Source organism: Nanorana parkeri, unplaced genomic scaffold (genome assembly GCF_000935625.1).
Source record: "Nanorana parkeri isolate BGI_ZX_2015 unplaced genomic scaffold, ASM93562v1 scaffold280, whole genome shotgun sequence".
In the NCBI taxonomy this organism is placed as follows: domain Eukaryota; kingdom Metazoa; phylum Chordata; class Amphibia; order Anura; family Dicroglossidae; genus Nanorana; species Nanorana parkeri.
Window position 1 is genome coordinate 893,250 of NW_017306548.1, and position 23,433 is coordinate 916,682.

The 23,433-nt window shown below is 43.3% G+C and overlaps 1 protein-coding gene across 1 annotated transcript in view; it reads right to left on the bottom strand.

Annotated features, from left to right (window-relative positions):
* LOC108787703 overlaps nt 1–23,433 on the bottom strand; it is a 188,067-nt gene that overhangs the window by 86,121 nt on the left and 78,513 nt on the right. Inside the window, exon 7 of the mRNA XM_018557315.1 lies at nt 10,044–10,193. Within this exon, the coding sequence (XP_018412817.1) occupies nt 10,044–10,193 (150 nt within the window). The remainder of the gene's footprint in view (nt 1–10,043; nt 10,194–23,433) is intronic.

Consider the following 23,433-nt stretch of genomic DNA (forward strand, 5'->3'; position numbering starts at 1 on the left):
GAGTGATTTTCACTCAGCCTCATAATCTGAGCCGACAATGAAACTGTCACAGGTTGGCTTATTAGATCGGGAAGTGAGCCAACACATACAGTCGCTCGCTCTCTTCTCGACCGATCGGTGCAGAGAGCCGTGACTGTCATTCACGGCTCCCTGCGGGGATTCCCCCCCTCCCCTGTCCGATCCTCCAGCGCTGACTGGTGGAACGGACGGGGGAGGGGGTGGGCACAGAGCTGGCTCTGCCTCTAGATGTAGCTTGCGGTATCCTGAGCTTTGGGTCACGGGGAACGCTAGTTTGTGTTCTCCCGTGACCCTTAGGAGAACTATGGGAATTTTCAATTAAACCAATGCAAGTGCTTGGCTTTTTTTTTTTTTTTCAATATTAGCCTTCAATAGCATCACTTCACTAGGAAAGATACAGTATGTGCAGCGCTAAGAGCCATTCAGGCTTTTCTGCAGTGCACATATGGTGACAACAAACATGTTGAAAGGAGGACAGAACCTATGATAACCATATCACTATAGGCTAGAAGTGTGTCCTTGGCCAGTTGCAGGGGAATAGAGTGAGTTTGAGGGTCTGACTGTGCTGTGTTGCAGGGGTGCTGGCACTACAAGACAAGCAGAACAGAATTGCAAATTCATCGGCAGGTAAAACGATTCATATATATGTGCCTGGTAAATACCTGTCAAAATCTGAATTTAAACAGCCTGAGGGCGATCTAGCCACCACTGTATTGTGACCAGGCTGGCGTATTAGGAATCAATACAGTTGTCCAACACAAAAACTCTGAGGTCACACAAGTTAAAGTAGTAATACATTTTCAGACTTTTATATTTTAATCCAGATCAAGCCCAGACAGAGCCAGGACAACAGCAAACTGATCCTTCGGCTAACTTTGTGAATAACGCCCTTAGTGTTCCGGGCCCCTCAGCCTTGTTAAGTTACACATTTTGTATATTGGGACTGGGATTTTCTGGCTCAGTGATAAACAAGGGCTTTAAAAGTCAGCCATATATACACTGAGTGGCCAGATTATTATGACCACCTGACGTTTGTAGGTAAATTAGCTATAATTAGCTATAATTTTGCGCTGAAGTTGCTATAAATAGGGAAGCAGGTTGTTTACCACGACAGTAGAAGTGATTTTTTTTCTGAAGATATGGGTAAACAACGCGATTTAACAGCCTTTAAACATGGGATGATTGTTGGCGCTCGGAGCCATGGAGCGAGTATCAGCAAAACAGCAGAATTTGTTAAATGTTCAAGAGCGGCTGTTGTTAAAGTGTTTAAAGACTGGACTGTCAGCCGAAAATCTGGGTCTGAACATGCGAATTGTGGCCGTCAGCGACTAGCCAATGTTAGGGCAGAACGGAGAGTGGCCAGACTGGTACAAGACAACAGAAGGGCTACAGTGCAGTGCAGTGTCTCATCTTGTGGAGTCATGAGGCGGCCCAACGAAGTAATCTCGTGGAGTAATCTCGTGGCCCAACGAAGTACTGATGGGGTGGTCATAATAATCTGGCCACTCAGTGTATAAGCATAATATAGGAGGAAACTGGAGTGTCCTAAAAAAGGAGTTCAGAGACAATAGATTACAGTGCCAGGTTGCGGTAAGCAAAGCTAGTAGAGTCCTGTCCTGCATCAAGAAGGGAATGTTTTGCAGGGATAAGTCTATAATTTTGCCACTTTACACATCACTGGTTCGGCCTCACCTGGAGTATGCGGTGCAGTTTTGGGCACCGGTACACTGAGGGGATGTCCTTGAACAGGAGAAAGTCCAGCGAAGGGCGACCAAACTCATCAAAGGGATGGAGGACCAGAGCTATGAGACACGGTTACTAAATTTAAATATGTTCACGCTGGAACTAAGGAGATTAAGGGGGGGCATGATTTTCATGTACAAAATGTTCCATAGTCATAGCAACATTAGCAACAAACTCTTTACGATTAATTCCGTAACAAAGACTAGAGGACACCACCTAAAACTGGTAGAAAAAAAATTCAAACACAAGGGGCGAAGGGGATTCTTCTCAGTTCGCGCGGTTAGGGTCTGGAACTCACTGCCACAAGCAGTGATTTCAGCTAATAGTCTGGAATCATTCAAGAGGCTTTTGGACGATTTCCTGAGAAACGGTAATATACAGGGGTATAAGTACTCCTAAAAACGAGATGACTCGGGGATCTTTACACACACACACACACACAATAGGTTGGACTTGATGGACATGTGTCTTTATTCAACCTCAAATACTATGTAACTATGTAACTATGTAATATAAGCGCTCAGCTTGATTAGCATATATATCTCTGCGGACGTTACCTCTCTAATATGATACGCGGTGTCCTGCCGCCTGCCTCATTGCTCATCAGAGCTTGCCCTGCCCGGACTCAGTTGCTGCAAATGAAAGCGTTGCCCAAAGAGATGTGTTTTTTAGGGCGTCTGTAAATACAATTAAGCGAAATCGTAATTGTTATGCTCAGTGGAGGGATCATGGAAGATGTCATTATTATGCACAGTCAGTGGTGCAAATCTAAGGCCTCATTACGAAAGTCTGCCTGGCAGCTTTATGGCCGTGGGATACATTATTGCTAGTGACCCAGATATTAGTGGCTGCCGGATTCAGAGTTCGGTCCTAGGTATGGGAAGGGTTGGTGCAGGCGGTTGTAGAGAGGCATCAGCAGGAAGAAAACGGTTTTGGGGTGTCAGCTGAGCAAAGGCTAATTTTTTTATGTCAACAGGAATGTTCATCAGGGCCGCCCAGTATGGCTCAATAATGCAGAAGATGTACCATAATAACTAGTTAAAACCGAATACTAGGCAGATATAAAAGACACACGGTAATGCACCTGTATATTAATACATCCTTAAAGTATTTGTTAATACAAGCAGTGTAAGAACCTAAATGTGATCTGTATCAGCTTCTTGAGTCTCCTGTACAACAGAGCTGAGGCAGCTATGCTGCAGTGTTCATATGCGTAGATGAAGCATACTGAAAGGAGAAGAAAGCAGAGTGACAGAGAAATAAGCTTATCAGTTTGCTGCTTCTCCGTTAATGTGAGGGGTGGGTGCTGTAAGTATTAATTTACTGCAACAGAGTAAAAAGCAGGTTTCCTAGACTCCATATACTTCCTATCCCTAGACTAAATGGACAGGAATACAAATCCTTTCTTATGTGTATGGCATCCATCTGTGTATTTAGATTTTTCCTGGAGTTCAGCTTCAATTTAATCTTCAATGAGAACTCTGCTCAGGATAAAATGTGGCTAATATTAATTTGCAGGTACTTTTTTGGCGATTATGAAGTATTGATCATTATCACATGCCCAAGCAATCCAAGACCTTGGTGTCTTATTTCCATGGAGATGTCCACCAACAACTTCTGATAGATGTGTACTGAAGGAGAAGATCAGGGGACATGCTCATTTATATAGAATATGGTTAAAAGTTTGTGGACCTCTGATCATCATCCCTATATGAGCTTGCTAGACATCCCATTCCAAAACGAGCGCTAATATGGAGTTGCCATCACTTTGTGCCTATAAAAGCATCCTCTCTTCTAGAAGGGCTTTGCACAATATTTCTGTGGGAATTTGCTCCAATTCAGCCAAAAGAGCAATTGTGAAGTCAGGTACTGATTTTGAATGAGAAGACCTGACTCACAATGCACATTCCAGTTCATCGTAAAGGTGGTCAGTGTGTGCAGCCCTGTTAAGTTCCTCCACACCAAACTCATCATCAATGTCTTTATGGAGCTGGCTTTGTACACAGTCAAGCTGGCACAGAAAAGAACCTTCCCCAAACTGTTACCACAAGGCTGGAAGCACACAATTATCAAAATGACCCAAGAGCTCTCTCTGTGCTCTTTTTATTTAGTGTGCAAGTGCACAATTGTCTAACATGTCTTTTGGTGCTGTAGCATTAACAGTACCCTTCAATTAACAGTACCCTTCAATTAACAGCTCAACTCAATCATTTGGAAGAGTGTCTGCATACCTTTGGCCATATAGTGGGTGTAATAGTCACGTGCCCACAACGTTTGGCCATATGGGGTGTCTTGATGAACAATGTTTAAAAATGGCTGTTTGTTACACTGCAGTATATGGCTGTATCAGTGTTTTTGTGAGTGTTGTAAAAGCACTGTTCTCAGCATCAATGTTGCCAACTATTAAAGTAGATCTAAACACTAACTTCATAACATTCAATTTTACTAAAGCACTGTGTGTCACAAACAATAGTTTTTTTTTCTAAAATACCTTTTTAACCTTTTTTTTTTTATATATATCTTAGTGCTGCTGAACTCCTGCAGCCTCCTTCAGCCACTTCCTGTCTACATCCAGTCACTCCAGTAATGGATTCACATCATTGTTTTGGATCCTGACTGTGACAAGGGTGGATTCACGCTATAATTGTCACCGGCACAGAAATTTATGGGAAATTCAAGGGGAATCTTCAAATGGGGATACCTGTTCAAGTGACAACTCTCTAAAGCTAGCCATACACCTATAGATTATCACCAGATTTTCTATTTACGCTAATCTACGTGGGTGAAGGAACGTCCCGCTGGGCCAAGCTTCAGTATCTTGCTAGTCAGCCCCGCTGGCTCTCATAATACCTGAACAATCTGATTGGATGCAGGCATTTTTCAGATATTTTGAGAGCCAGCGGGGCTGACTAGCAGGATACTGAAGCTTGGCCCAGTGGGAGATTCCTCCATCCACACAGATTAGCGTAGATGGAGGAATATGTTGCACTTTTTCCATCTGACCATAGAAGATCTGCAGATAATCTATAGGTGTATGGCCAGCTTAAGAAGGTATTTTTTTGGAAACATTTCCAATTATTTCCTGTTGAATAGGAAGTAAAGGGAAGTCTCCCAAATAGCCCCTCTCTATCCAACACTAAAAAAAATTGAAAAAAAAATGTTTTGGCTATACATACACTTCAACCAAGGCCTTTCCCTTTTCTACATAAAAAGGGAAGAACCAGTTCATAAGTCTTGATAGCCGACCTTGGCAGCATTAACATAAATGGAACGGGAAATCTAAAGAAATCTCCTTAACCTGGCATAGGTTCTAACCTTTCTCTACTCTATCCAACTCTAAAAAAAAATTAAATTGAGATATGGTGCTCAAAACAATTATCCCCTATGTACAGTAAATGCAGTGTTATGTATGCCACAGCTCAAATAATGAAAACAGAAGAATTCTGGATTCTCCAAAGATTTAAGATCTTGATGCATATTCTGTGTGATCTCCCCCCCATACATACAGTATGTAGAGAGAGGCAGAGGCTGTGAACGGTATAACAGACCAGAATCAATATGCTTCGCTCCCTCATCTTTGCACTCTGCCACATTAAGGGGTGTACAACACTATGTCACTGCGTGAGCTTTTAAAGGGAGGTGTCACATCGCGTTAGAAAGTGGCACAGTGTAAAAAACTGGGCCAGGCGGTGCTCTGATCATCTTTTTTTCTCTTGAGCACCACTGAGATGGGAACAGAAGAGAAAAAAACAGCTCCCACATAAAAGGGAAACAAAAAAATGTGACAATTATAACAAGTGAAGGAGCGATCCTTAGGCTGCTGATTAAGGCGGGGTGGAAATTCCAGACAGCACAGATTGGCTATAAATACTGCATTGCAATACAGTTTAATCATTGCATTGGAGATTGCTAGGAGAGAAAAAATGGTGACCAGGGGAAGGGTTGCTCCCTTTGATTTAATCTGTCCCGTATACTTCCCAAATATGCTTTGCTGAAATGGTGCTCAACCAACAAAACGTATTACAGGATCAGTCGACCCAGAAGTGATATTATTATTATTATTATCATCATACAGGATTCATATAGCGCCAACAGTTTCCACAGCGCTTTACAATATATTATCGTTAAAGATGGGACCCTGTGGCCTGAGTCAGCCCTTGGCTTCTTATATGTCTTGTATACTCCAACAGTAAGATCTTCTGGCCTTGAAGCGTATATAAAGGCATTTAGGAGGCTATGCTGGCCTAATGTGTCCTATGCTAGAGTCATCACTGGAACAAAGAAAAACTGGAACATCCAGTTTTGTGGCGGCAGCACTCTAGAGGAAGTTCTGTGTGATTCTTCTAGGTGCTGAGACCCAGCAGCAACTTCGAGCCTGAGAATCTGTTGGAGCCCAACAACCTAGTTCGGGGTAATCCACCTTCTCCTGTCCTACCTCCTATCAAGTTCATAATTAAATAGTTGAACATCAATCAAGCATGGACCTGAACTTCGTCATCTGCCGAAAGTAAAAGCGTGATGTACCCTTCGGACAAGGTGTTCCTAGACAGAGCCTCGCTTATCTTTTTAAGGCCCTTCTGGATGGAGGCACTAAAGAGTTACAACCTAACAGAAATTGCCTTAAACTTTCACATGATTGGAGGCCCAGGATCCCTTATCTGCCCAGTAGCCAGCAAAGCATTGGCTTTAATTACTGCAAGGTGAAGATCTTCTTACATAACCCCTTTCTGAAACAGGGTTACATGCATAATATAAAGAAAACACAAAACCAGAAGAGAGAGTAGGAACCCCTCCTAATGGTCACGGCAGGTGTGCAGATCCAGGAACTCATTACAGAAATATCAATAGAGTTCCCAAGAGATATATGAAACTGCCAAGGGGTTTCAGTCCCTAGCATCTAACAAAATCTGAAAGCAGATACTGGTGTAATAAATACCTGACGTGTTACTCAGCCTGTGTTCACTTCACATGAGAAAATATATCTGACTCTAGGTCTGCTTTAAAGCCCAACAGAAGTCTCATCTTTTTTTGCTCTTTATAGGCCTCAGTGGCGGAACTACCGCCGGTGCAGGCGGTGCGGGCGCCCGGGGCCTCAGGCTCTGGAGGGGCCCAGCAAGTTCGGTAAGGCCTGTATTGCAGTATGACATGTTTTGAAATGCCTTAATGCTGAATTCCAGTAAAAATGTTTTGGGGCAACATCACCATTCACATACGTTACAGCTAATGAATAATTTCCTATGTCCTGCTGGCTGCTGCTTACTGTAAAACATCTTTTCGGTGATGCCGGATACTCCCATAGCTGTGCAAGGACCTTCCTTATTAGATGTAACTTATGTGACTGGTGCAGTAGCCCCCAAACATTTTTTACTGGAGTTCAGCTGTAAAATACCATTTTCTCTTCCTGCCAATGCAATTCTTGCCCTCCCATTCTAATGCTCTATGCTGGTATAGCTACGTACCAGCTGCACCCCACAACACAAATGTCTGCACACAGATTTGCAGCGTTGAGGAAGAGGGAGGGTGTGCCTGACCCAGATTGTCAGGTTACAGCCTGCACTGGGCAGTCTGGTCCAACTCTGGTGCCTATCGGACAGTGCAGTCATGTTTAGAGACACTGCACAACTATTACAACAGAAAAGTGGAGGTAAACCTACAAAAATAGTAGGTAATGAGCACGCTGTTTGACTGGAAAGCTATTTTTGTAAGTTTAACTGAGCCATTGGATAAATTGAGCGAGCTTTTTGATTTTACCACAACTGCAGTGCTGCTGGATAATCATTAGTAGTTAACTGAATCCTTTCTGTTCATTCTTGTAGGAGCTCTTTCTTTATGTTTCTGCCTCTTGGCCTTTTGGCATCAATGGTTCCTAATGTAATGCCCCGGACCACATAAAAAGTCTCTCTCCAACGTTTATGTTAGACAGGTGCGTCTGAAAGCCTTAAAAGTTGGTGAGATAAAGTGACTTTGTGAAGCAATGTACTGCGCTGCTGTCTGTCAGTTCAAGGTTCCTCACCCATCTCTCACATCACCTGCAGCCTATTACATTTCCTAGACTTTAGAAGTGCTTTGCTGCGACCTACTTTCCCTGCCAGCCTTCAGCCCATTTCTTAAATTAGCAATGCAACAAGCCCTCCTCCTCGTTTTATAATGCTCTGGATGTTCGCAGGATAACTAGTCCGCCTGTACTGGGTTGCTTTGGGCTCGGTAATGAGGCTGCTGCTGTCCACATCTCCTTCAATCAGTGGCAATGCCTGCTGGTTTGATCCTGGGAATGCTGAAAAAATTGCAGGGCTCTGGGGAAGCACTCACAGGCTCGGTAGGCACATATCACTAAGAGTCTGCTGGAAGGTCCCTGAGGCGATGCTCCGAGGGATCTAGCTCTGCACTCAATGTCTCTGTTAGGCCCAGGAATAGGCTTCAGCAAGGCAAGGGTCAAACTGTTGCATGCTGCAAGTGTGCGCTTTTTGGGCACAACCATTTCATTTTCTTCACGGCAATAGTTTATTTAAGAGAATCCTGTACTGAGAGAACATGGAGTCTGCCCTTGCTGACCTCTTCTAAAATTCTAGTTGCCGGGTTCCAATGCCGATTTGCCATCTTCCATGGCTTCTGAGTCTATACTGCAAGGGAGCGAGTTACGTCCTGTTCTGCGAAAATAGAAATGAGGGTATGGCTTCAACTATGGTAGACGTCTTTACCGTAAGGCTAGGATGCCTACCAGTACTTGAATGCCCCCGGGACTTGAGCACTATATTTGCAGAACTATAGTGCCTGCCACGACCCTCCAGGGGGAGAGTTGAAGTACCGTGACAGATGTTTAATCCGTTATCCAAGGAAAGGGTCAGTAACAGTAGAAACTAGGTAAGGCAAGGCTAAAGAGATACAGTCCAGCGCTAGCTAGGAAATGCTATGACAAGCCCAGAGCCCGGGGTGTGTGATGTTCAAACAGAGCGCCATAGTGCCGCAGCCAACCACTGTCAAGCGACCAGGATGCTGCTCATAAAGGTGCGCTGCCAGCGGCCAATGAGGGCAGGGGGTGTTTTAGGGCACGATGGCAGAGCGGCACTTGTGGTGGAGCAAGAGAGCAGAGGCTCTCCTAACAAATACTTGTAATGAAAATGCAGGAGAGGAATTTTTACTTCAATCGTCCTTCAATGTCATCTCTTTGAAGAGTTCCCTGAGCGGCATGCTCTCTCTGAGATTGGTGGATTTACTCAGTGGAGATTGTACAAAGGCAAGTGTGGCATGGCACCTTTTTCGTAGAGACTTAAATGTGGATGGGTTGGGCTTGTGATCTCTCAAAGGAGTTGGTGGATTAAAAGTCGCCATATAGGTGTTGTCCATAGGGGTCCTGTCAATGGGGATGGAAATCATAGAGTCATTGCCAGCATTTCCAAATAAGTAGGAAGGACAATTTGAAGGGTTTGTCTCTGGAGGTGTAGGGGACATGGCTTCACAGCTTGGAGTGTCACACCTTTTATACCACAGTGCTACAGACATCCCCAACTCTTGCAGGCGCCCCCGTGCCAGAGACCTTCCTGGCATGCACCCACCACAAAGGAAGGATGGGGTTTGGAGTTTAGATCCAGGAAAGGGTAAATCTAAGCCTCAACTTGGAGAGAACAGGAGGTCCAGTGTACAACCTGGACCTTGGATCTAATGGACCTCACAGGGGTCAAAGATTCAGCTGTAGGATGTTGGGGAGATTTCACTCTATTTCACTTCCTGTACCTGATACACAACAAAAAAGTGAGAAGAATTTTCCACAAAGTAGGGGGGAAATCTTCTCTTCGAATAGGGGTAGGCAACTTTAGCACTCCAGCTGTCGTGGCACTGCAAGACCCATGAGGCATTGCAAGTCTCTGACACCATTTTGGTCTAGTAGATATACCTTTTAAATGTTTTGTTATGTCTGTTGAAAAGGTGCAAACAAACTCCTGCTGAGCCTGCCTGAAATCCAGTGACCTAATTGTCACCCTAGAATAGAAATGTTTTACTGGCAGTATTACCAGGCACACATAAAGAGGAAAAAAGCCTGAAAAGGAAAACTAATACAGCCAGCACATCTGAGGGCTGGCAGGTCTGAAATAGATGACATTTTTGCGCTTGGGTTTAGATATACTTTAATTAAAAGGCACAACACTTTCCATTTCCCACAGCTAATTACTCAGCGGTATCAATATGATTGGTAACAGTTGCATTGTCCCCCTTTACATGTGAAAGGTTTGGCTCAGCTCGACCAATCACATAATTATCTTACATGATCTAATCTCTTCTCTCACCTTTGCAAAATATCATTGAGCTCTGCAGAATATCTGGACGGAAGGTTGGGGCATGGATCATTAACGATCATCGATACCAGTTTGACCCATCTAGGACAGTCAAAAGCACGTCTGAATGTACACAGTTCATAGAGGATGCAACCCAGAGACCTGAGAACCAACAGATAAAAAGAACAATGAGAATATCAGGCAGGCATATTAAAAGTTACATAGTTACATAGTATTTGTGGTTTTATAAAGACACAGGTCCATCAAGTTCAACCTATTGCGTGTATGTATGTGATTCTGCATGTGTATGAGTCCCTGTGATCTTGTTTTTAAGGGTACCTGTACCTCTGTATGTTACAATCTCTGAGGAAATTGTCTAAATTATTTTTGAATGATTCAACACTCTCAGCTAATACCACTGCTTGCGGCAGTGAGTTCCAGACCCTAACCGCTCTAACTGAGAAGAAGCCCCTATGCCCCTTGTGGTTAAATCTTTTCTCCAATTTGAGGTGGTGGCCTCTAGTCTTTGTTATGGAGTTTATAGTAAAAAGTTTATTGCTGATGTTGCTATCACCATTGAACATCTTGTACATCAAAATCATGTTTGTTGGTTTCAAACAGGTTTTGCATTCCTAATTTCCTATGCAAGTCAATGGGAATGCAAACCCTGCTTGAAACGAGATCAAATGCAGGTCAGAAGCAAGTCAACAGCAGGTCATATGCACCTTTTAATGAACTGTGAATGATCTCAGAAATATCTCAAACTGATGCTATTAACACAAGACCAAAGAAGTCAGTTATGGCTGAGCTGAACACTAAACTCCTGATTTCCTGTAATTTTCTTTTCATCACGTCCTCCATGCCGCAGTTGCTCCATCTGGCAACCCCCACCATGGAGTATTTGCCCTTAGGCTTCTTCTGGATGAGGGGTGTCCATCCCTTGGCTTCTTAGTACAACAGCTATAAACATGGCATCACATATAAATGCACCCCAACGTTCACACACATTGCAGATGATTCTCTCATTTGAGACATTCATGCATTCGGGTAAGGCTCTTCCAACAAAAAAACTACAGGGCTCCCAAATTGAGAGGGGGAGGGAGGAATGGAGCAAGGAAGCCCTTGAAACTCCAATCCTGTGTTGCTGGCTACTGTCACTAGTTAACCCGGGTCCAAATTTTTCCAAAGGGATTCAATTAACAAATAAATTCGCAAGTCCCGATGAAGGGGGAAGTTGTAGACCGTGAACCCTTTTGGCTGTTTTTACTCCTTTGACCTTTTAAAATCTTCTTGGTCTCTGCTATCACTGGTGGCACCCCCTTCCTTTCCTGATTTTTTTCATTCCCAGGTCTGGTTTTTCGGAAATCAGGGTTGTACTTTTTAAATTTTATTGGCAGGCTTTTAGCTTCCTTTTGGCCCATCTCACTGGAATCCAACCGGCTGCATTGTCAAGTGCACAATAGAAGTTCTCAGGCAGCCTGCAGCCTAAGAGACATAAACGAATCGCTTAATAGCCGTTACTTTTTAATGTGACAGAATATATACAGCTTCACCAAGCCGGTTCTACGCCAAGAAACTTGTAATTTAATTATGGTGACTGAAAGCCTGATACAGTTGGAGCTGCAGGTAGAGGAACCCAGACTGTGGCATAGATCATAGCGGAGGTAGCACACGGCTTTTCATAGTATAACACCATTTCAAGGGACATGAAGGTAAATACACAGATAAAATACACACACAGCCGACAAAGGATTTGCCATTTTGTCCAGTCACTTTGTGATTTATACACAGATAGGAGGGTGACACTACTTTTTCTGTTGGAGTTAGGGATTTATAGTGGTGTCAACCCCTCCCCTGGTTGGACAATGAAGAAGCAACAACACACAGGTAAGGTGTAAGCTTGGCTAACTTTGAAACACACAAAAGAAGAGGCGCCTTTCCTGGTGCAATATAATTTAATCCAAAAAGACAGGCATAAAGGTGAATTGAACTTTGACCCTTCTTCCTTGTGCATGGCGCAGAGTTTGGCTGCCCCCTCGTTCTGCCCCTCAATCTCTCTAAGTCAGGTGTGGGCAACTCCGGCCCTCCAGCTGTGCGTTAACCAGACATCCCAACTCTCCCAGACGTTCCGGGAGTCTAACGTTATTAGATAGCGGCTCCTGGACACCCAGGAGAGAAACATTTTCTGCCAGAAAGGTTTACTCTGCTTTATCTAGCAGAGTAAACCTTTCCCTGCGAACTGTTTTTTTTCTGACACGGCCACCGTCAGTCAGAGAACAAAAAAAACAGCATAGGAATGCATAACTAGATTGCTATTGGCTATTTTACTTTGCAATAGCCAATAGCAGACTAGCTATTGCCCCCGCCCACTGCTGCTGTCAATCAGCAGAGGTACACCTGAAGTTCTCCATCAAGCCCCTTTCTAGTGTTTGACAGCAGCAGAAGGTTGGTGCAATAGCCAGCTTGCTATTGGATATTGCAAATTGAAATAGCCAATAGGAATCTAGCTATTCATTCCTATGCTGTTTCTTTTTTATTATTATTCTGACGGCAGCAGCTGTCAGAATACTAAAAAAAAACTAAAAAAAAGCAGCAGATAGCAAAGAAGCTATTGCTTCCCGTGCAATCTGCCATCATTTCAGGGGGGTGCTCTCTCCCCCCCCCCCTGCAGATGGGCACCTCCCTGAAATGAGGAGGGCATCTCCCTGAACTTGCTTTTTTCAGGTTGGGATCCCTAGCTTTAACTACAAATCCCAACATGCCTCTGGGAGTCATTCCTGTAACTGTCAGTCTTGCAATGCCTCATGGGACTTGTAGTTCCACAACAGCTGGAGGGCCGGTGTTGCCCACCCCTGTCTAGGTCTAAGCGCTGCTACGCATCACATGACACAGCTGTAAAATACTAACATGGAGGCTGAGATCAAGAAAGAGTCAGGTACTTATGGTTAGTGTGTGTAGAATACATGAACTATTTGTAGACAATATACAACTGCATTCAGAGGGTTCAGTGTTCATTAAGTAGATGCAAGCCCTAATATAATGACATTTAGTTAGCAACAGCAGTGTGTGGCAAAAATGGTTGCCACTAAAGAAAAAAACAAAAAAAAATATATTTTCATAGATAAGAGAAATGTTCCCAGTTCTCTTCTGCTGGACTGCAGAACACTCTCCCTCTCGTCATCTCCAAAACATAAGGGGGGGGGGTGTTATGTAGCCCTGGGTAGGGCTGACATCTCTGCTTGGGGTTTAAAGGAGAACTATGGGCTCATTGTTTTTCCCCATAGTTCTCCTTAGGGTAACGGGAGGACACAAACTAGCGTCCTCCCGTTACCCTAAGCTCAGTATACCGCGAGCTACAGCTCGCAGTATACTGAGACGCGACAGCCGGAGCGGATCCCGACGTAGATGACGGGATCCGCCCAGCTGCGTGAGTGACAGCTGGCTCTGCCTATCTAGAGGCAGAGCCAGCTGTACCCGCCCCCTCCCCCGTCCGTTCCGCCAGTCAGCGCTGGCAGATCGGAGCGGGGAGAGGGGAATCCAGCCCCTCCCCCTGTCACGGCAGAGAGCCGTGACAGGATCGGAAGGTGAGCAAACCTGGTATGTGTTCGCTCACTTCCTGATCTACTGAGCCGACCTGTGACAGTCTCATTGTCACAGGTCGGCTAGAACTATGAGGTGAGTGGAAATCACTCATCTCATAGTTCTCCTTTAAGTCAGCAGAAGCAGCATTGTCAGTCCAAACAAGAAGTTAGGAGTTTAGAGGATTTCTGGCAGGATGAACAAGTATTTTTCTGTACTTGCAGTGTTTTTAAGAAACTAATCATGGGGAAATGTGAACTTATTGCAGAGATGTACGGAGTATGTTTTTCTTTTATCTCAGACTTATATATGAGCAGTTTTTTGTTTTTTTATAATGTTTATGAGAATGGTGAACATCACACCAATGCTCACTATAGGTAGATGAAAGATGAGTTGGATTTTCAGTCCCCAGTGTCCCCAATGTTCACATCAGAACATCCTGCTGCTTCTGTAATAATGCACCTGAATGAAATTCCTCAGGTTATAATAGGAACAGGTGTTCTGTCACTGCAAAGGACCCGCGCTCCCCCAATTATCCTCCCGCTGGCAGCTAACTGACAGACTCATTTCCTTGCTCTCTCAGCCGCATCCTTCCTCGGCTCACACTGTGCCGCTCTCTGGCTAAAAATACCTCCAGGCATTCTCTAATGACCCCTGCGTAATGGCACTGACTGTGCACAGCCAGAACTCCAACAATGACCAGGTATATAATGACAAGACCGAGTCTGGAACACTAACAGCGGAGGCACGGCTGGGTAGAAGTACATCAGTGAGGCAAACCAGTGGTGAATTAGTAAGGGCAGAATGGGCGGCTGCCCAGGGCCCCAGACTCAGAAGGGGAGGGGGCCCATGAGGATGCTAAAACAGTCATTTCCAGCTTTGAAAGTCTGCTGTCTCAGAATGTGGTCAATGTTGGCAGCCTTTCTGTTATTTTCAATAAAGATTTCGTTCAATAAAATTTAACCATCGTACAGGATACATATGAGCTTTCCCTGTACCGGGAACATTGTTTCAAAGTTATCTGTCAGCATCGCATGCAAGGCCCGTGCTGCCAATGAGGACAACTGGGGTGGTCACTTCAGGCGGCACATAGCGTGGGACACTGAGGTTAACGTGTCCATACCAGACATCCCTGTGGGGGTCTCATCCCTGTAAGGGTCTCGTCCCCATGCACTCCAGTGTCCATATCGGACATATGAAAAATTTGGTCAGAACATTCAAGAATGCAATCAGAGACTTGACAAATGTCAATCAAACTTTCATTGGACCCTCATGGGGTCTCACCCCATGAGGGTCTCATCCTTGTGAGGGTCTCACCCCATGATGGGTGAGACCCTTTTTGTACATTGATAGGTAAACGGACTCTCGGACACATCATTACTGTGTCAAAATACAGTATGACACATAAGTACCTTATCATCTGCCCTCTACATGGTTCTCTATACAAATATACAAAGAACTGGTAACAATAGCAGCTCAGCTAAAAATACAGGCCTGGCCTGTCACAGCCCTGCTGGAAATTGAAGGAAAACCTCCATTACATCAACTATTGAGAGAATTCATTCTGGAGTTATTCATTAATCTGTGTTCGGCTGACAGGTCCACTTTAAAATAAATGGTCTAGATAAGAAAACCTTAAAAAAAAAAAAAAACCACTTGTAGTTTCATTTTAAATTCTATTTGTATTTTAGTTATGCTTTTATTGGTTCATTTGTGTATAAATATTTTATCCCCCCCCCCCCATGAACTGCCACCCAGTCAAGCAAACAAATGGCTCTCTTTGAAGGTTGTGTTTAAAAGAAATAGCCCCCTAGAGAGTTTGCTGGAAGCATTGAATGCCTCCAAAGATGACTTGACATAAGTCTTTGTCACTTTGATGAATGTGACCCCACCATGCAACGCAAGAAACTTCACTGATTAATCCCCCAAGTCTTATTATTTAGATGCAGGTACTGAGGCTGGACCGAAATACATGACAGTTACCCATTTACAGTAGCAGCATTGTGTCAGTGGGAATATTTGTACAGAGATACAATGATTGGTGGGCCGTGTATGTAACATTCCCACATCAAACAGCGGAGAGTTGGGAGGCGGCTGGGATTCGGGTTTTGCATTTTTTGGAATGACTTCTGCTTTTTCATGAAACATTGTCACTGTAAACAGTGTGTTTTACCGCACATCACTACAACACAAGGTAGCACCTGAACTGTGGTGCGCTGCGGCAACATTCATTATTTTTTTGAATGGTTGCCCAAGGTACATTGTCAGGATTGGAAAATGCCCCTGCACTGCAGCACGCCACAATGCATGGCATGCGTTGTGGAGCGCTGTATTAAAAAAAGTCAGCATAATGCTAACATACAAGTGATAATGAATCAAAATAGTCTGAATGGGCACTGAGGGTGCCCATTTTTAAGCTATTTTAAATGCTGAAGAAATCTCTTTGATGTTTAAAAGTTTTAGCTTCCTGCAGAATCAGCTGGTCACTTGGGCACTGGCTCTTATATTCTGTTTTAGGGTGGCTCCTTCCCCTTGCAGGGTGCTATGGAGACACCCTTGTGTGTGATAGTAAACCGTGTGTGTCTCCACAAAGACAAAGACACAGACACAGCAGGGCAAGCCAATTCTCTGCTGCTTGCTCCCCCCTTCTCCTTCCTTCTCCAAGCTAGTAGATGGAGAGCAACTGGAGACTGCTCTGCCCCTTATGATCTTTTACTGGACAGGAGGTTCAGGAAAGCAGAGCGGAGAGAGTTGGAGCTCTTCAGAAACATGATGACTGTAATTGCTTGGGGAAAATATAAAGAAATACTTTGCTGGAGGATGTACTTTGCTTTGATATGGATTCATTATTGAAAAAAGTTTGAGAGTTTAATGTTACTTTAAGGGACCATAACATATGAATAGGTGCACATGCGTGTTAATGCACATTGCAACATGCGTACGTATAGGTGTGAATGGGGTGAGGAAGCTTTAGAAACTCTGTTGAAAGTTTAATGGTTTCCCCATTGGGAAGTCCCCAGCACTAATGCACCTAAAAAACACTAAGCAAGCAACAGTGCAAATGGGCCATAAAATACTGTTTTTGCCAATGACTCGACCTATATTAGACCACAACCCAGGAGACTTAAAGTGACATTAATGTCATAACTTCTGCCCCCCCATGCTGCTTTAACCTCCCTGGCGGTATTCCCGAGTGTGGCTCGGGGTTAATTTTCAGTACCATAAGCGGTAAACCCGAGTCACACTCGGGAATACAGCGTAGCGTCTGTTCCTTTGTCCGCGATCCCCGCTGTGTCCTCCGGCCGATGCCAGCATCCCTCTTCTGGGTTCCGTCCCTTGTGAGCGTCCGCGTCACAGGGGGGCGGAACCAGCGGGAAGTTTAAAAGTTAAAAAAAACAAACGATAAACAGATAGAGCAAAAAAGGAAAAAAAAATATTAATCATACCGCCAGGGAGGTTAATGACTTACCTAAAATGATGCCTCTTGATCCAATCATCTTCTTCCTTCCACATGTATTGAGAAGTCCCTCCAGCCCTGGGGCCGGTCTCTAATCTAGCGCAGACTCTCCGGGTCCCACGGTGTCCGCCTAACAGCTGAGTGCATTCACTCCACTGTGTTTCCTCTCTTCTCCCCGCCGAAGAGTTCTACTGCGCATGCACCTGCCCCATCATCCTGCATGGCTGCTCGAGAAGCTCCAGCTCTTCAGACGAGAGCGAGCGGCGCGGGCAAAAGTAAGTAATCACCTTTTTGGTAACTTTTTTTTTTTCAATCTTTTTTCATATATCTACTGCTTGCTAGTACCGGGTCCCTGTACTTTCCCATACAGTGCACGGCTAGTAGGGGCAGGCAGCAGGGTGCTGTACATACATGGCAATGGTATTTAGTTGGGGCGAGGATTTGATAAATTGCTGCCTGTGTCTCCAATAAAGATTTTCCCTCGCTTCCATTTTGCATCTCTCTGGCAATGGAGAGGTTACATTAATAATTGTAGCTGCTCGACAAACGTTTGAACATGTTTCCTGTTGAGAACAGGGGCCGGGGTTGTAAATCCAAGATTCCTGGTTACAGCGGGGCATTTGTAATTTTGGTCCACAGAGCACGGGCGCCACAGCCATCTGAATCTAGAGCAGAAAATCTTCATAAAAGAACAATCAATGGGTTACTGTGACACAGATGATCAGAGGGCCATACCTACGTTATTGTCACCAAGAACATTTTGGCTCGAAATAAAAAGACAAAAGCACACATGAAAAGTCTACACATACAAGAAAAAAAATCTACAAGAAAAAAAAACGCTGGATGTTAAGAGCAAGAAAAAAAGTTGCATGATTTTCATCTCCCGTCTTGTCTCTGTAAAAAGGAACTCATCATATGTTTCTGCTGTAAGCATTAGGTTTCCAAAATGTTACGTGGGGACATGGCTGATTTTTTTACAGGGTGGCGTCTTGCGTAGAGGGGTAGCTAGAGGGTAAGGATGAGTGAAACTAAGAATTTTCATGCCCCTGAAAATGTTGGTAACATTTTGGTGTGTGAATGATGAACATGGAAATTAAGGTTTTTGGGGGGTGTTTTTTAAGATGAAACTCCAGGGGGGAACAAAAATGCTTAATGCTTGCAATGGGGTTACCCCTGTACTGCAAAGGTTAACTGCTCCTTTGTGTCTAGTTTAAAAAAAAAAAAAAAACAGCTATATCTGTAAAAAATAAGTCAAGACAACTGGACTTGCTGTATTTTTCTTGAAGACGTTTCAGTGGACATCCGACCACCTTACTCAATTCTGAATTGAGAAAGCTGGTTGGACGACCAGTGAAACATCTTCAAGAAAAATACAGTAAGTCCAGTTGCCTTGACTTATTTTTTACAGATATACCATGACCTCGATGAATGAGAACCTTCACAGACAAAAACAGTTATACTCACATGAACCTTGGAGCCGACTGGCTGCTACTCCTTGGTGTCCATCGGTGTTCTCACGTCCTATACATTGAAGGTGATGACTCGAGGATCCTTACACCACTGCAGTGGAGGGAAAGTGAGGCTCCTGGGACTCGTCTAAGACCTGGCCAGCTCTGAGCATCTGGTGAGTAGAACTTTTTTTAACCTAGACACAAACGAGCATTTAACCCCGGGGGTAGCCCCACTGCAAGGGTTGAAGGAGAACTACGGGGTTAGGGCTTTTCCCCATAGTTCTCCTTAGGGTAACGGGAGGACACACACTAGCGTCGTCCCGTCACCCTAAGCTCAGTATACCGCGAGCTACAGCTTGCGGTATACTGAGACGCCGCAGCTGAAGTGGATCCCGACAATTATGTCTGGATCCGCCCAGCTGCGTGAGTGACAGCTGGCTCTGCCTATCTAGAGTCCGTTCCGGCAGTCAGCGATGGAGGATCGGAGCGGGGGATGGGGGAATCCAGCCCCGCCCCTGTCATGGCAGAGAGCCGTGACAGGATCGGAAGTGATCGGAAGTAAGTGAGGGACGGTATGTGTTCGCTCACCTCCCGATCTACTGAGCCGACCTGTGACAGTCTCATTGTCACAGGTCGTCTAGAACTATGAGGTGAGTGAAAAGCACTCACCTCATAGTTCTCCTTTAAGAATGTTTGTTTCCCCCAGAGTTCTGCTTTAGGGATGCAATGCGCTTTAAATGGCTCTTTAAGGTTACAGAAGTTCCTTTCAACTATCCTGGACCTGTTTTTTTGCCATAACAGCAGTTTTTTTACCCTCATTATTTTATCTTTTCTTTCCACAGACAAAACAGACAGCTGAAAAAGCAAACTATGAAATCTAAAAGGAACAATGCACACATAAAAATCGTATACATTAATCAAAGGAGAATACAAAATGAATACAAAAGGCTCAATTCACAAAGCTAATACACACCAGCATAAGGATCCTTATTTTTGAAAATGGGATTGAAATTGAGATCATGGGAATTATAGAAATGATGGGATTATGGGAATGAGATTTAAAGATTACAGTCCTTCTACTTAACCTTTGTGAATTGAGCCTAATATACTAATAATAAATAAATAATACCTTAATTACTAATACTGATAATAAGTGAATTACTAATACTGATAATAAATGGATTACTAATAATACATAATAAATGAATTACTAATACTAATACTAATAAATTACTAATACTGATAATAAATGGATTGCTAATAATAAATAAAGAATAAATGAATTATTAATACTGATAATAAATGGATTACTAATAATACATAATAAATGAATTACTAATACTAATACTAATAAATAATAAAGTATAAATGAATACTAATACTGAAAATAAATGGATTACTAATACTAATAATAAATATATGAATTACTAATACTAAATAAAGAATACATGAATAATGCTGATATTAGCAAAAAAATACAAGACTTTTAAAAAATTGGATAACATTTTTCAAGCACATTTCACCTAAGCAGATCAATGACCAAACCTGAGACTTTTCAAATTTCACACATTTTTACCAATAGTTGCTTTTGCAGCTAAATCTGCTTTGCCATCCTGTCTACCCATCCCTACTATTGGGTACTGGGTACATACTTTGATTTTGGGAACTAGTTTGGGAACTTTTAGCACACCTTCAGGACACTTTTTTGCAGAAAGTATGTACAGTAAGCAAAGGAGACACCCCTGCCACATCCCAGATACAAGAAGCATAAACGACACCCAACAATATGATCACGTTTTTATTGATTTGGATGTAAATAATTGCATATGTGATATATGGGACCAATATGTATGTATTTTATTCTATCCCTCCACAATTCCTGACAACGCCGTGGCTGTCACAGTGAAACACGTACAAAGCTGCCTTCATCCCATCAGAGAAATCAGCAATTAAAGAATGGTGTCAACCACCACAATTGGGATAATGGATTTATGATAATCTTGACTGATGGAGTAATATAAAGCAATATTTCATCAGTTTCAGGGGTGGTATGACACACGAGTTAAAAGTGCTCCCGACCGAAAATCTGAAAAATCTCGGGCGGCCGCAAAGGATCTCGGGGCGGGCGCATGCATAATTCAGATTTTCGGCCGGGAGACGAGGAGAGACACAAGGTACAGTTTGCGCAGCGCTTTACAATATAAGGAAGACATTACAATCGCAATACAATTCAAGACAAGATGGTAAGGAGGGCCCTGCCCCTGAGGGCTTACAATCTAAAACGGCATGGGCCACCAGATAAGTCATTATAACACTTCCATTCCAGAGAATTTCCAGTTGAATTTCTCTAGGCGACTGACAGGGCTGCTTTAAGATTAATTAATGAAAGTATAATGGGCTTTAATAATGTTTTTCTGCCTGGAATTCAGCTTCGTGTGTCAGTAGTGAAAATATCATCAGCATTAATCAAAGCAATTATAAAATTGGAAACAGAGATATGCAGAGATTACTGCAAGATGGGGGGTCCTGGCAGAGGAATTCAGATTTCCTGGCTGCAGATGATATAGCCGTGTCTTCTCGTGAGCTGTTAATTCCATCCTGTATAGAACACAGCTCATCTGTAGTTACGGTTGTGTGTAGCTGCCAGACTTCTGTGCTGCTTGCTTCCAAGCTCCTCTGATATTTTCTTTTTTCATTCACTTGGCGAGTGATAGAGAAAGAGAGATGGTAAAACTGGATGTTGATGCCAGCTGCATTCTGTGACTCACATTAACTTATCCCATTATGAAAGTTTGGAAAAGCTAAACAGGATGTGTGTCCCTCGAAGTCTAGGTGATGTTGAATTTTGAGCCAATAGATTCTGGTAGCTTTAACAAGCCAGAAGCTGATCAATGGTGAGGAGGAGATTAGTTAAAACAGCCTTTGGATGAGATCAGATGTTCGCTACACACCACTGATTTACCCAAGTGAGCCGATCCTTCCACTGATTCTTCTGACCAGTTCACTTGCCAGTATAATTTACACACAGGGCATACACCATTCTTGAGGGGGACTCCCTGCTCCCCACTTGTGGGTAAGCAGGACAAGGGCTGTATTAGGACATCATGATACTATTACCTAGGTATACCAGACGGATGTTGCCCTTTTATATAGGCAATGGTTTTGGTAAAAACTAATACCAGAATGTCCTATTGAACAAAGCATGTTGTCTTCTTTATATTCACAACCATTATTTAACTGTACAGATCAACAACTTAGAGAAGGGGAAGATGGTTTATTGTGTCTTGAACCATAGTGATTTGTTTGACTCTACTCAGCCACCATCACCACATAGCATATTCAATAAGTTTTTCCTGGAATTACCAGAGGTGGCCTGATAGGTTAACAAGCCGTTTAAATTGGGAACACTTTGTAAATCTGTAAATTTGTAGTTTAGTGTTCCTTCTAACCCTGCTGCCCTGGCTCATGAGTGCTATATACTGTTAAAAACCATCTCCGGGCAAACTAAACTAAAAACTAATACCATGTAATGCCTAAAAGTCTGCTGTCACATGACCCTCCATAGAGCCTTTTCCATTAGTAAAGACCAGTGGCCTACCACTGCAATCCAGGCCTGGCACCACTGACCAATCTTGATTCTTTCCATCACCATAACATCTTCTCACTGCTGAAGTCCTCTGAACCCTTTAAAGACTTTGCCAATGGACAGCTAATGGGAAGTGTACACATTGCTCCCTGGGCAACCAAAGAAGGACACTCTGCTGTTCAGCAGAAAGAAGTGTCATGTGACCATAGATTCAGGTAAGTAAATTAGACTTTTAGGTGGATTTTTTTTTTTTTTTTAAACCCTTTAGACTAGATAAATAGGGGATGGGTGGGATGGCTTTTTAATTTTTATGCTGGATGGAGATCAGCTTTAAAAACTACGGACACCCTACCTTTTGAATGGTACCAGTTTTTATTATGGGGTCTACCTTTAGGCTTCAGTACCCTTGGGAATGAAAAGGAGGCACATGGCTTGAGTTCTTAATACATAATGTGAGCCCCCCGACTCTCTGACCTTGCATCTAAAAGAAGAGCTGAATGGATCAATCCACGTGATCTCCTAGAGAAGGGGTTGTGTTATGGTACGTAAGCAGGGTCTAGTCCTAGCTCGCACACTGCAGACCTATTAATTTACAATGCATCCCTATGATTAAAGGGTGATCCCTGGTTGATGGGCAGGAGTGACAATGCAATAAATGCCATGTTGTGGATTTAATAAAGATAGTTGAGCTCATAGGAAAATCAACATTGCCATGATCTGGATGTTTGTTATTTGTTCTAGATTGAAGGGAGGAGGCATAGCTCTTATTGGATCTGGTACCCCATTCCAGGTACCATGAAACAGTCACCTAGGGCGATACTAGATGTGGAAGATTACATTTCTCCACCACATAGATGGTTGAAGAGCCACTGGAGAAGTCTGCCTTTCTTCTCCACCATACTCTATCATCTCCCTTAAATTTCTTGTGGTTATCAGTAAATCCTTGGCGAATCCAATGGAAAATTGGCCCATCCGTGGCCAGTCTAGGTATGGAAAGATAGTTGTTTTTCAAAGCTCCTAACTGTTCATCTTTTGGGATCAAATCCCTATGTCCCCTATTCCTACTCAAATATCCATCTTTTAATTCTCAGTGTCGGTATCTGCATAAATAAGTATCCCGTTTAACTGACAAAGCCGTTTATTGCACTAAACTTTAAAACCATCCCTTTGATTATTGCATTGATTATTTTTAAATTGTAACATAAAGAAACAGTAGAGGTAAAGAAAGCTCCATTTGGTTTAAGTCAAGAGATCTTAACCATGTCCATAATCCTTGGGGGTATGGGAACCAAATTCTGGGGGAATGGGACTGGATCTCAGTGTAATTAT